The 13,141-nt window shown below is 42.2% G+C and overlaps 1 protein-coding gene across 8 annotated transcripts in view; it reads left to right on the top strand.

Annotated features, from left to right (window-relative positions):
- NEBL (nebulette) overlaps window positions 1-13,141 on the top strand; it is a 513,560-nt gene that overhangs the window by 280,386 nt on the left and 220,033 nt on the right. For 4 of the 8 annotated variants that reach the window (XM_033931316.1, XM_033931318.1, XM_033931317.1 and 1 more), the window contains exons 1-2: window positions 2,351-2,489; window positions 2,586-2,657. The exons of 3 other annotated variants lie outside the window; for them this stretch is intronic. In XM_033931316.1, the coding sequence (XP_033787207.1) occupies window positions 2,433-2,489; window positions 2,586-2,657 (129 nt within the window). In that variant the 5' untranslated portion in view covers window positions 2,351-2,432. Of the gene's footprint in view, window positions 1-2,350; window positions 2,490-2,585; window positions 2,658-13,141 lie in introns of those variants that run through there. One more of the 8 variants, XM_033931315.1, reaches the window with a different exon arrangement.

Genomic DNA, 13,141 nt, shown 5'->3' with positions numbered 1-13,141 from the left:
CATAGCTACGCAACTGCTCAGGAACTTCAACCAAGCCAGAACATCATGGGAGGATCCTCACTCAGGGCCTCTCCATTTGGCCCACTCTACGGCCTTTAACTTAATTTCTGCCTGAGCCCTGCCCTCCTGATTCAGCAGGCTAAGCTATTCCCTGCCTTAAGGTTCTAGCCTCATTGAGAGAGTATCCTTAAGAAAACCCTGCTTTGTACCACCTACTCTCTCACATAAATTAAAAGAAAACTAGATCTTAGATATACCAAAATATAAAAACATCAGTGAGTCCACATGGAATTTAAATTGCATTGACCCCCAGGAACTTAGATAAAATGAATGCTGGCATTTAAGTCTTTTAATATGAATGTCCCCAGAAGCAAGTTTTGATAATGGTGTTGAAGCAAAATGTCAACATTGGGATAATTCTTACTCGGTGTTGACCTTGAATATGGTTAAGCAGCATCTAAGAAAAGTAAAAGGCTGTTTTGCTCATATTCAATTTTGAGTAATAGGAATTAGTATATCGAACAACTGGAATTTGAACTTTTCTACTTTTGCACGATAAAGATGAATCAGATACAGATTTGAAAATTAAATATTGCTGGAAAAGTTACTTTATAAACACAGAAGAAATTATTTTAATTGGTTTTAAATTAGTTCTAAATATTGTTTGGTTCAACAGGTGGCAAGCTATGGAGCCTTTCCTTATTGCTCTGATCAGTTAAAAAAAAAAGTTTCAGATCTGTAAGTGGAATGTGGAGTGGCTTCCTAAATATGGTGTATGGTTTACTTGACTTAGCATGTGCCTCTTCACAATAATATTTTTTTAAAGAACTGATTAGAGGTCTGACACACTTTGAATGGAAGCCACAATCTTTAGGGGGGAAGTTATCAACATAGGCTGCCGTTACAGTTTATTTTGCCACAACTCATGCTATTTTTGCACAGGGGCCCCCTTTTATGAAGTTGCGTTAGGCTTTTTTATTGTCGGCTGCGTTAGGAATTCTATGAGCATTGGAGCTTTTACTGACGCGGCTGGTGATAAAAAAAGCCTAATGCATCTTCATAAAAGAGGGGGGGGAGGGTTATTAGTTTTTTACCCTCCTCACTTCAGAATACACAGGTATTATAAAAGTTCATAAAAAACAGATGTTCTTTGGTCAGATATGTATAAATATAAAAACACAGAAAGACTGTGGGGTGGTCAACGCCCCAAAAAAGACAGTCCAACTTCACACAGCCAAGGACCTTGGTGCCACAGAAGTCAATGATAAAGCAAGCAAAAAAATGGAACCCAGTCCTGGATTAACAGGAGTAAAAACAATATTTATTAGTTTATATTAAAATGCCATGAAAAAAAGGTTATACTATTATACACTTTGGCTGATGCCAACAGTGTACAAAATATAAAAAATAGTGCTATATATGAAATCAACAGACCCTACACGGTCCGTGTTTCGGCAACAGAGTTGCCTTCTTCAGGGGTCCTACAAAGGGGCACAGAATAAAACAAATCAATATAATACAAAAGACAAAAGAAAAAAAATATTTTGTCTTTTGTATTATATTGATTTGTTTTATTCTGTGCCCCTTTGTAGGACCCCTGAAGAAGGCAACTCTGTTGCTGAAACACGGACCGTGTAGGGTCTGTTGTTTTCATATATAGCACTATTTTTTATATTTTGTACACTGTTGGCATCAGCCAAAGTGTATAATAGTATAACCTTTTTTTGTATGGCATTTTAATATAAACTAATAAATATTGTTTTTACTCCTGTTAGTCCAGGACTGGGTACCATTTTTTTGCTTGTTTTATAAATATGAAAAGGCATCCTAATTATGAATTAAAATGGTGGTAGTAGCTAAACAGTTAAACCAGAAGCATGTCCGATATTCTATCGAGAGCCTTTTTTGGGCTTTGAGAACAAGAGCATGTTGATAACAGGATTCGTGTTTGTGGTAATGCTAGACTGTGGAAGCTGGCCAGCATGGCAGAAGCTTTGGGTCTGTGTGACTTTTTTAGGACTTCTGTTTGATCAGCACCCTGAACTGTGCTAAAATTACCAAATTGCAGGTTTTAATTAAAGCCATTTAAAAAAAAAAATGTTTCAATTGCCATATGCCATTTAGAAACAGTTGATTTGAAAAGGTCATCTAATTATATTTTGTCTCTTGGAAATGATTATCTCCACTGAGAGGGGGGGGGGGGGGGGGGGCAGAGCTAGCAGAGTTAACTGGGCTGTTTTTCTGCTCACTCATAAACCATCCTTCAGATAAGGGCCTGAACACTGTCTAAATATGGAAGGAACCTTGATAAGATTAAGTTTGGTACAAGGCTTCAAAAACAACAGACCTCAGAGCCTTTGCAGAACCCAAACTGATTTGAGATACCGGGAGACTTAGTTTTCACTTGATATTTTCCTAAAGTTTGCAAAAGAATGAGAGTGCCAGTGATTATTGATTCAACAGTAGATGACAGTGATGAAGAAGAAAAGGTATTGGGCTCTGTTTGCACACATATATCTATACACATGCATATATAAAATTATCTTAATGGAATCATTGTAACGCGCATGTTCCATTTTCTACAGGTGTTTCCTAATCCTGTTGTTGAAGACAGAAGCATGGAATTTGCAAGGAAATGTACTGAGATCATAAGTGATGTAAGTGACAGGATTCATTGTATTTGTTGGTCATCTTTCAATCTATGCAGCTATATAACTGTGATTATGCAGTTTAGGGCTCCTTTTCCAAAGCCGCGCTAGCGTTTTAACGCGTGTAATAGCGTGCACTAAGTAATACTGTGATAAAGAGAGGGCAATGATTTTTGTGAAAGAAAAACAAACAAACCACCTTTTGCAATGAAAATTTGGAGCTTATGTGTAATATTATCTCTGCCCGTTAGTTATTATGTTTTCATGATTTGTTTACTGCAGTTTGTTAGCTATTTATGACACTGAACTGTTTTTCATGGGATACAACTTCAAATTAAAGGGATGCTGGTAGGTTAAGGAATAGAAACAGCGGGTATTTGTATAGAACCAGTGATGTGGCCACAATGATAGTGGTGAAAAAACAAAACAAAACATAGATTCAGCTGAAGTGCTTCTGGAACTTGTTCAGAAAAACACGGTAGCTCTCCTGACCCACAGAAGGAATTAATATGGGAGTATTAATAAAGAGTCCTTTGATCTTTTTGTTTTGGTCCACTTTTTTTTTTTTAACAATGGTTTATTGATTTCAATAAAATGCCTGCATCAAGTACATCAGTTCTGCAGTTCCCTTTTATTTTTGTTTTCGTTTGCTCGACATTCACTGCAGACTTGTTGGATTCCTTTTTTTCTTTGTGACTCCTTTAGAAACAAACATGCACAGAACGAAGACCATTTTATAAAAAAGGCACCTAGACTGAGAAGGAAGAAGGTGTCTATTTGTAGCCTGTGCTATAATGTCTTTATAAAATACCTGGAAATATTGGATTAACATGAAGTCTTAGGCGCTGATGTGCGTTGAATCCTTAGGTGCAGTGCCATTTAGGCCAGGATTTTCTTGGCTTAAATGAGTGTGCCTAAGTCAAGTCTTAAGCACCTAATGAGTTAGACTTCTATCAGATAATTCATTTTTAAAAATTGTTTTTTAATGGCTCTTTTGATTATCAATGCTGATTAAGCCATTTAAAAAAAAAATTAAGTTAGGTACCTAGATCAGTTAGGCAGAAGCTGATGTAAATGTTCATTCATAAATGCATATATTTTGTAATGTTTTAACCCTCCCCCCAATGCAAAACCATACCATGGATTTTAGTGCTGGCCACAGTGGTAAAAGCTCCGACGCACAGAGCTGTCACTGCCACTGCTGGCACTACAAACCATGCTATTGTTTTGTAAAAGAGGGTGTTAATGTTGAAAGCAAAAAACAAAAGCCACGTGATCAGATAAGTGTGATTAAGTCCATATAACTGTGTATAATTGTGCTCAGAAGTGTTGTTGAAGAGACCCCAACGTGGAATTCTGCCCTACATGTGTTTATCTCAACTACTTCTCAGTCATTGCACAAGTTTCAATGCTTAAAAATGAAATGCTATTTACATGTTGACAAAAAGTTGAAAGTTGAGATAGGTGTCCTGTTTTATTACTATTTTGTCAACATGTGGATAGCGTTTCATTTTTATCATTGAAACTTGTGCAATAACTAAGAAGTAGTTGAGATAAACTCATGTGGGGCAGAAATCCACATTGTGGTCTCTTCAACAACGCTTCTGAGCACAATTATACACAGTTATATGGACTTAATCATAATTATCTGCTCACGTGGTTTTTGTTTTTTGGTTTTGAGTATATTCACTTGGCAGTATTTAGTGCTTTGTTTTCCCTATTATTTATTGGATATTTTAATGCCACGCATAATTTGCAACTCCTCTAATGCTCCACCCAAGACTTACTCCTGAACATGCTTATGTCCAGCTTATTTAAAGTTCTTGCATTCTGGTCAGCATTTGTATAATTTTATAAGCACTGTTTTATGCATGTATGTGACATATACATCTGAAAATGCCTTTATAAGATTACCCTCGAGATGTGAAGAAATAAAATTCTCATGCACATGTACTTGTTTAAGTTGTAATTCAAAGCTATGAAAGTGTTGGGTTTTACCCACTATTTTAATTTTATCTCGTGCAAATTAGAGCAACAAAGTCTATTGCACTGTAAACAGTAAGCAAAGATTAGTAACTGATCTATACAGATTCACATTACGAAAAAAAGAAAAAAGGTAAACAAAATTATAAGGGTCTCCTAAAAGTATAATGATGTGTTTGGATAATGAGAGTCTTCATTTCAAAACGTTCCGTTTCTCATTGTAAGAAGCTCAGTGATGACTTTTTAAATAGAACTTGGTGTCTTATGTTTTTGTATCTAGGAGGAAAACTTGACTCTCTCCTACTCTTCCATCTCTGAGACAGATATCAGTCTGTGTGCTCATTAGAATTTCTATCAATTCATTTCTTTCAAGACCCACTGTTTTCCCCGTTTATATAAAGGGAGAAATCTTCAAAATTATTTGGGTACTTGCAAAGTCTGTAGATGCTTTAAGTTTTCACAGTGCTCAAAGAGAATTTGCCCCAGGTTGTACATTCCTTGTAAAAATTGCATAGGTAGAAACATCCAGAGAGATTTGCACTGGCTCTTTCTGTGGATACGTTTTACCTTTCCAGGAACCTGTATAGTTAAAAAATGCAAAGCTTGCTATGTTGTAGCATTTCTTGCTCTAACATCATCCCCAAGAATACCTCTGCTTCATGTGGGTGACAGTATATACATTATAGATCTACATGCATATTTTCATCTGAAGGGTAGGGTTCAGATCCAGGCTAAATGCTCACTTTTTCAAGGTTGCTTTTAACTCCTAACCCTCACTCACTTGTAAAACACCCATGCCTGAGAAGCTCCCTAAAGCCCTACTTGTCCTGTTTGTCTGTTTGGTTAGATTGTAAGCTCTACAGAGTAGACTGTCTCTTGAATGATTTAATGTATAGCGCTGTGTACATCTAGCAGTGCTATAGAAATGATAAGTAGTAGTCAGCCATGGGTCGTTTCTAGAAACTTCGGCTTTGAAAAAGAGAAGTTCGGCTGGGTGGAGAGAACCGGCCAGAGGAGGCAAACACCCTTGGGAGGGAGGCACGAATTTGGGATTCACAACAAAGGGAAGGACAATGAGGATCACATTGGGAAACAGAAGGGAGGAGGAGCATCGTGTTGGGACAAGAATGGAGGAAGAAGGGGGGGGGGGCGCGTTGGCACAGGAAGGGAGAAGCAGGGTTGTGTTGGGACACAGAAGGAAGGGAGAGAGCACAAACTTCGGACAAAGGATGGAAGGAAGGAAGAAAGGAGGAAGGGAGCATGAACTCTGGTCACAGAATGGAGGGAGGGAAGGAAGTATGAACTTGAGACATAGGATGGAACAATGGAGGGAGTGAGGGAAAGAGATACTGAGGTGGTGAGAAACTAGAAAGGGAGAATTTTTGGGCATGGGTGTTTGAGTGACAGGGAAAGAGTGATGGTGCTAATGGGGAATTAAAGAAAGTGGTGAATTGTTGGGCATAGGGAGGGAGAGAAATATTGGACATGGTGATGGGAGAGGCATGAGGTGGAGATGCATGAGGAACACAGAGATGAGAAAAACATAAGAATAGCCTTACTGGGTCAGACCAATGGTCCATCAGTCGCCCATCCTCTCGGTGGCCAATCCAGGTCACTAGTAGCTGGCAAAAACCCAAAGAGTAGCAACATTTCTTGCTACCGATTCAGAGCAAGCAGTGGCTTCCCCCATATCTTTCTCAATAATAGACTATGGACTTTTCCTCCAGGAATTTGTCCAAACCTTTCTTAAAACCAGCTATGCTATCCGCTCTTACCACAACTTCTGATAATGTTGGATGTGGTGGTGGAAAGGGAACAGTGGGACGGATGAAGAACAAAAATAAGTGTAACTCTTTCTTAACCTGAGGACTGCCTGTAAAGTTCGTTTTCTAAGCATGCATTTACTAGGTTTGTCAACCATAGCAGGAAGTTGGGGGAGGCATGAGTTAGCAGGCTACTGGGCATATATCTAGGTAACAGTGCTTATTGGATGTTCTCTTCATCCAGCAACTAATCTCTTGTGTGTTGACTGAGGAGAAACTTGACCAACATCTGTCAGCAGGTATCCCTTCATTCTCATTATGTTTGATAGGGTATAGGTCCACAATATCTTCTGGTTCATATGTGAATGATGCCCTCATGATTCAGATTTTTTCTTGAGAGTAGATCTGGTTGTTGTGAGGCTGGATCTTCTATTATATCTTTAGTGGAGATCAAAGAGTTGTAGATGCTAAAGAGGCATTTGGAAGAGTTTCTAGATTGGGCAATCAGGTTGTTTTAGTATGTTTTTTTTTTTTTTTTTTTTTTTGCTTTGGCAGATTGACCCCTAGCATTAGCACCACAATATTACTGCTATGGAACATTGCTGCCATTTTGAACCAGGGCAGTTATGGGCAGGACCATCCTGAGCCAGAAATGCACCCCCGTGCGCTTATATCTAGCATTGCAGCCAAGCAGGGAAAGCAATAGATAAGACACAATTTTGGAGCCCCCATCTCCCTTGCACCCTCTGCAGACATACTACCTGCACATAGCCCTGGTTATGGGGTGGGAACAGAAGGGGACCACTCCTGCCCCACCTACTAGTCTATCAGGGATAGGTGAGTCTGGGGACTGTGTGGGAGGGCTGGGGATTGGTTATAAAGGTGGAATTCTGCTGTGGGGTGGGAGGTGCTTTTGTTCAGGCATGGGGTTCTGCTGAAGTCTTTTAGAGAGAGGATCTGAAATGGGGGTGGGGGGTGAGTCTGGGAGGATCTTGTAGAGAGTGGGGTCTATGTGAGGGTAACTTGGATGAGTTTATACAAGGGTTGATTCATAAGTCAAGGCAACTATTTTTTCTCTCTTGAAAATGTGCAAACACTGGAAATCTAATACATGTATACAGGTTTGAAAATGTGTGACATGTAATTTTTAATGTTGCCACCAGATGAGAGATGAGTGCAGTGGACTCTGATAGGGGAAAAGCAAAAAACAGGACATTTGAAATCATTGTTTTATTAACAAACAAGTAATAAATGTTAGCTGTTTCACTAAACCAAAGCACACAATCAGCTTGAGAGTGAGAATGCTTAACTGTTAACATCCTTCAAAGTAGTCTCCCATCCCAAACACTGTAAACAACTGTCTGCTGTGTGAGCTGTAGCGTTGTCACGAGGCAGGTGGCACTACAGAAATGACTTGTCTGTCTTTCACGAATTGAATTTCAAACTTCACATTGGAAGGGTGTATATTCTCTTACCCCTCCTTACTCTCTTCACAGTAAATAATATAACGTTTATAGATCCTCAGAAGTACCACCTAGCACTCATACAAATTCATTGAGTCAGGCTTTATGTACTACTTCCTCACCGGATCTTCCATACTTTGCTATTAAATTTATAAATACTTTTTTTCCACCTTAGTGTATAAATAGTTTAAATACTTAGCTTAAAACTTGTGGTCATGCTTTCAGGGATTTATACCGCCAACATATTTCACGAATTGGATGACACACAAGACAACCTGGGAGACTCCTTTGAAGGATGTTAACAATTAAACAGTTTGTACTTGTATTTTGTTGTTCATATTGTACACTGTATTTCAAATATCCTGTTTTTTTGCTTCACCCTTACTACAGACCACTGCACTCATCTCTTATCTGGTGACATGAAGTATATGTCACACACTTTGAAACATATTTTTAGATTTCCAGTGTTGATGCATTTTTGAGTGGAAAAAAATAGTTGCCTTGAATCAATCTTCAGTATGTGGGGTTTGACCTATTACTTAGGGGAGGTCTGGGTGTTCCCTTTTTTTTTTTTTTTTTCTCTATACTGTGACCACATTACCTAACTGCTGCTAAAACTCCTCTTAATGATGCCTCAAGGTGGCTTTAAGGGCATCCATGCTACTGACAGCAATGACATTAACATGGTGACAGACCACATGTTATCAGTGCTGGGAGTCATCAGTGTATAGATGATTATGAAAAATAGGAACGATCAAAATAAGAAGAGAAGAGGCCCTGAGTTACACCAAATGATGTTGGGATAGAAGTGGAGGAGGATCCACCAGAACACACAATAATATTCTGATAGAAGAGAGAAGGAGGAAACCAAGACTGAACAGCGACTCCAAATCAACCTACCGTATTTGCCGGCGTATAAGACGACTTTTCAGTACCTTAAAATCCTCCCCAAAGTCGGGGGTCGTCTTATACGCCGGGTACTGTTTACATGCCCTTACTTTACATGCCCTAACATCTCCTTCCTTACCTCCTTACGGTGCTTACGGTACTAGTAAACCTGCCGGGACATCAGCGGGGCCATGGCGGGACATCAGTGTGACAAGGGTGCCAGCTCCTTCATCCTGCGCAGCGGGAAGCAGCGGCGCTCTGGCCCCACCCCTTTTCTCTTTACTACGTCTCTCGCACATGCGGCCGTGTGTGGAGTCTAGCCCTTAAGGAAGTTGCGGGGGCGAGCAGGAGGCGTGCCGCTGTGTAGGGCTGGCACTCCTGTCCCATTGATGTCCTGCAATTTTACAGTTTACATTAAAGGCAGTGTGTAATAAAATACATAGTGCAACTATAGTACTGATAAAGTACCGTATGGTATGGTACTATCCATATATGGATAAGGGTGGACCAGACTGCTGCTAGTGAGATGGAGACAGGGAGGGCACCAATCAAATCAGGTTTGTATACAGCCAACCACAGTACGGTACTTCACCATTGTACAGTACAGTATAGAAAATGTCCAGCAGTCAAACCCCTATCAACTCTATTATGGCCCCAGCAAAAAGAACGAAATATGAAGCAAGTTTTAAACTTAAAGTTGTAAACTTTGCCATGGAACATAATATTTGTTGTGCAGAAGGTGTGCGGAAGAAGGGGTAGTCTTATACGGCGAGTATATAACAAACTCTATATTTTAACTGTAAAAGTTGGGGGGTCGTCTTATACGCCCAGTCGTCTTATACGCCGGCAAATACGGTACTTGTTTTTACACATTTAGGGCTCCTTTTACTAAGGTTCGCTAGCGTTTTTAGCGCACGCACAAAATTACCATGCGCTAAACCATGCGGTACGCTTCTAGAATAACACCAGCTCAATGCTGGCGTTAAGGTCTAGCATGCACGGCAATTTAGCGCATGCTATTCTGCGCGTTAAGGCCATAACACACCTTAGTAAAAGGAGCCCTTAATGTCAAATGGTTGCCTGAAAACGTGTACGGGGGTGGGGGTGGGGGGGGGGTGCTGAAAAGTTCTCAGCCCAATGAAGAACGGAATTACATAGAGCCATGAAACTTACAAGTTATTCACCCCTAAGTTCAACACATTTGGTACATTGTGTCTGAAATTTCCGTAACCCTTCCCAAAAATATTCTGATGTCTGGTCACTAAAATGTGGCTCTGCTGCTGCAATCACTTCTGAATCACTCAAAAATTGTCACCCTTTCAAACTCTTTCTAAGATTTGGAAACCGAAAACAGTAAGTAGGAGCAAGATCTGTTGAGTAAGAAGGATGGTCTATGCACCAAAATCCCTATTGCGTCAAAACATCCATCATTTTGCCAGCCTTGTGAGCAGGTGCATTCTCTTGCAAAAAGAGAACTCCATTCTGCATCTTCCCTCTTTTTTTTCTTTCAATGCCTCCTTTAATCAGCGTAGCAAATTACAGTAGTATTCTGCATTAACTGTTTGAACCCTTGGAAGATAGTCAGTCATTACAATACCTTCCTGATACCAAAACATCATGGCCATGACCTTTCCTGCTGACTTTGGGTCTTGAATTTACTTGGCCTTGGATAATCTGAGTGCCATCATTGCATGGACTGTTGTTTTGTCTCAGGATCATAGTGGTGTCCACTTGATGTCGTTTCTCATCAGCATTCAAACATTGGAGCACCCACTTGGCTGACAGCTTCTGCATACACAGCTGCTTTTGGATTATACACCCGACACATTCCCTGGATATCTGTAGTGTCTCAGCAAATTGTTTTAGCTGATATTCCCTGATCTGCCAAAATCAGGTCATAGACATGGTCAACAATATCAGGAGTTGACACCATTTGAGACCTCCCAGACCTTGCTGCAATTTCAGTCTAGAAATCTCCATGCTGAAAGTTTGCACACTACTTCTTCACTGTGGAGTATGATGGGCATTTGCCACTCAGTGTTTGCATCATACAATCATGGATTTCTTTTTGGAGTTTTCTTCTGCAGGAAACTTGAAAACTTCACACTTTTTGTTGACATGGTGCAATCAATAATCTGAAACAATGTCAAAATATAGTATTACGATTCTGCAAATTGGCACTTTGAAAAATAAAATAACATTCTTTTCAGTTACAATGGCAAAATAATGCTCAGAATTTATAAAGCTGGTTGGGTGAGAACTTCTCAGCACCCCCTCGTACACTGGGCACCCCCATATAAAATAACTCTCCTAATGCATTTGGAACCCTTTTTATCAAAATGCATTAGGTTTTTTTTTTTCTTCACTGGCTGCTGCGATAAAAGCTCCGCGCTCATAGAATTCCTGTCTGCAATAAAAAACCCTTATGCAGTTTGATAAAAGAGGGCTGAGATTTGTAGATATCAATCTAACTTCCCTTTCTTAACACTGATATTATAAATGCACTAGTGTTTAAGCCCGTTATATTAATGGATACTAGAGTAGATGTCTGTCTGTTTGGATTTTTTCCTTTGTCTCTCTCTCTTGGACGCTGTCCATTCTTTCTGTATGTGTCTCTCTCTGGCCCCTTGTCTGTCTGTCTTCTTTCTGTCTCTGTCTCCCTGGCCACCTGCCTGCCTGTATTTCTCTGTTCCGCCATGCCTGCCCGTCTCTCCGTGGCCCCCTTCCTATGTCCATAGTGTCCCATCCTATGTCCTCAGTGCCTCCTTCCTATGTCCTTAGTGCCCCCAGTTCCACCTTCCTATGTCCTTAGTGTCCTCAGTGCCCCTTCCTATGTCCTTAGTGCTCCTTCCTAACTTAGTGCCTCTTTCCCATTTCCTTAGTGCCCCCAGTGCCTCCGTCCTGTGTCCATAGTGCCCCCAGTGCCTCCTTCCCATGTCCTTATTGCCCCCAGTGCCTCCGTCCTGTGTCCTTAGTGCCCCAATGTCTTCTTCCCATGTCCTTAGTGCCCCCAGTGTCTCCTTCCCGTGTCCTTAGTGCCCCCAGTGCCTCTGTCCTATGTCTTTAATGCCCTCAGTGCCCCTTCCTATATCCTTAGTGCCCCCCCAGTGCCTCCTTCCTATGTCCCCCTCACTGCCTTCCAGACTTTGTCTCACCCCCACCCTCCGAAGCCAGCTTGGCTGCCCGCCTCCCTCCCATCCCCCTTTGCAGTATAACCCATGAGAAGCATGTTTCCATCTTCCCCCCCCCCGCCACTACCGCCGCCGTGCAGCCGACCCCACTGACCATCCCATTGCGAGTCAACCGACGGGCCTCCCGGCTCCGGCAGTGTCCGAAGCGCTCTGGGCGCGCTGCTTCGCGGCCTTCTGCTGCCCTGATTTCCTCTGCCGCGTCTCTGATGATGTCATCAGGGACGTGGCAGAGGAAATCGGGGCAGTGGAAGGCCACGAGGCAGCAGATTTGGAGTGCTGCGGATGCTGCTGGAGGCAGGAGGTTTGTCATCTCGCGGTGGGACGGTTGGGTTGGAGGGTCAACGGGGGTTCGGGTGTGGCGGGGGTGGGCGACGACAACGAACTGCGTTACGAGAAAACAGAACCCTAGGCGCGCATGCGCACTCCTACCAGCCAGGGACCTACTGATCACAGAACACGCATGTGGGAGTGTGCATGTGCGCTTAGGGTTTTATTATTATAGATAAATTGGTGAAATCTACGCCTATTCAGGGAAATTTTATAAAGGGCTTTATCCCAGGACAAGCACGAAGCCAGAAGCCCTGTGGAAATTGTGCTCTCTCTTTTTTTGCCTTCTGACACCGCGTCTGAGTCGTTTTTCTCGGTCGCTGTGCTTGCTTTATTTTTTTATTCGTTCGTGTGTTTGTTAATCGTCGAAAAAAAAAAAAAAAAAGATTTTTTGTTTGGCTCCGGGGGCTCCCGGTAGCCGCGGCCGCGGGACCTCGTTCCGTTCCCGGCCGTTTTTCGATTTCATGTCCCGTCCTTTGACGGGCTTTAAAAAGTGCACCCGGTGCGATCGGCTACTTTCTCTCACCGATCCCCACCGGTGGTGCTTACTTTGCCTGGGTCCCGAGCACCCCACCGATTCCTGTCCCAGGTGCTCCACTTTTCAGCAAAGAGCTCTCCGCCGCCGTCGTGCCAGAATGGCGGAGCTCTTTGCTGTCGACCCCGCGGAGCAGGCCTCGACGTCGGCCCCGGCCTTGACCTCGGCCTCAACTCCCTCGGCCTTGCCGAGACGTCCTGCTTCCTCAAAGCCGATGGCCTCGACTTCGAAGTCGACGGGGGGTAAGTCCTCTCTTCCTTCCTCAGCTCCACCTTCGAAGAAGCCATCCTCGGGATCCTCGACGGGGGTGGGTGGGTCGTCCTCAGCCCCGCCCCGAGCGTCG

This window comes from Geotrypetes seraphini, chromosome 2 (genome assembly GCF_902459505.1).
Source record: "Geotrypetes seraphini chromosome 2, aGeoSer1.1, whole genome shotgun sequence".
Classification (NCBI taxonomy): Eukaryota; Metazoa; Chordata; class Amphibia; order Gymnophiona; family Dermophiidae; genus Geotrypetes; species Geotrypetes seraphini.
Note: the sequence above shows the minus strand (reverse complement) of the source record. Positions and strands in the feature narration are given on the sequence as shown.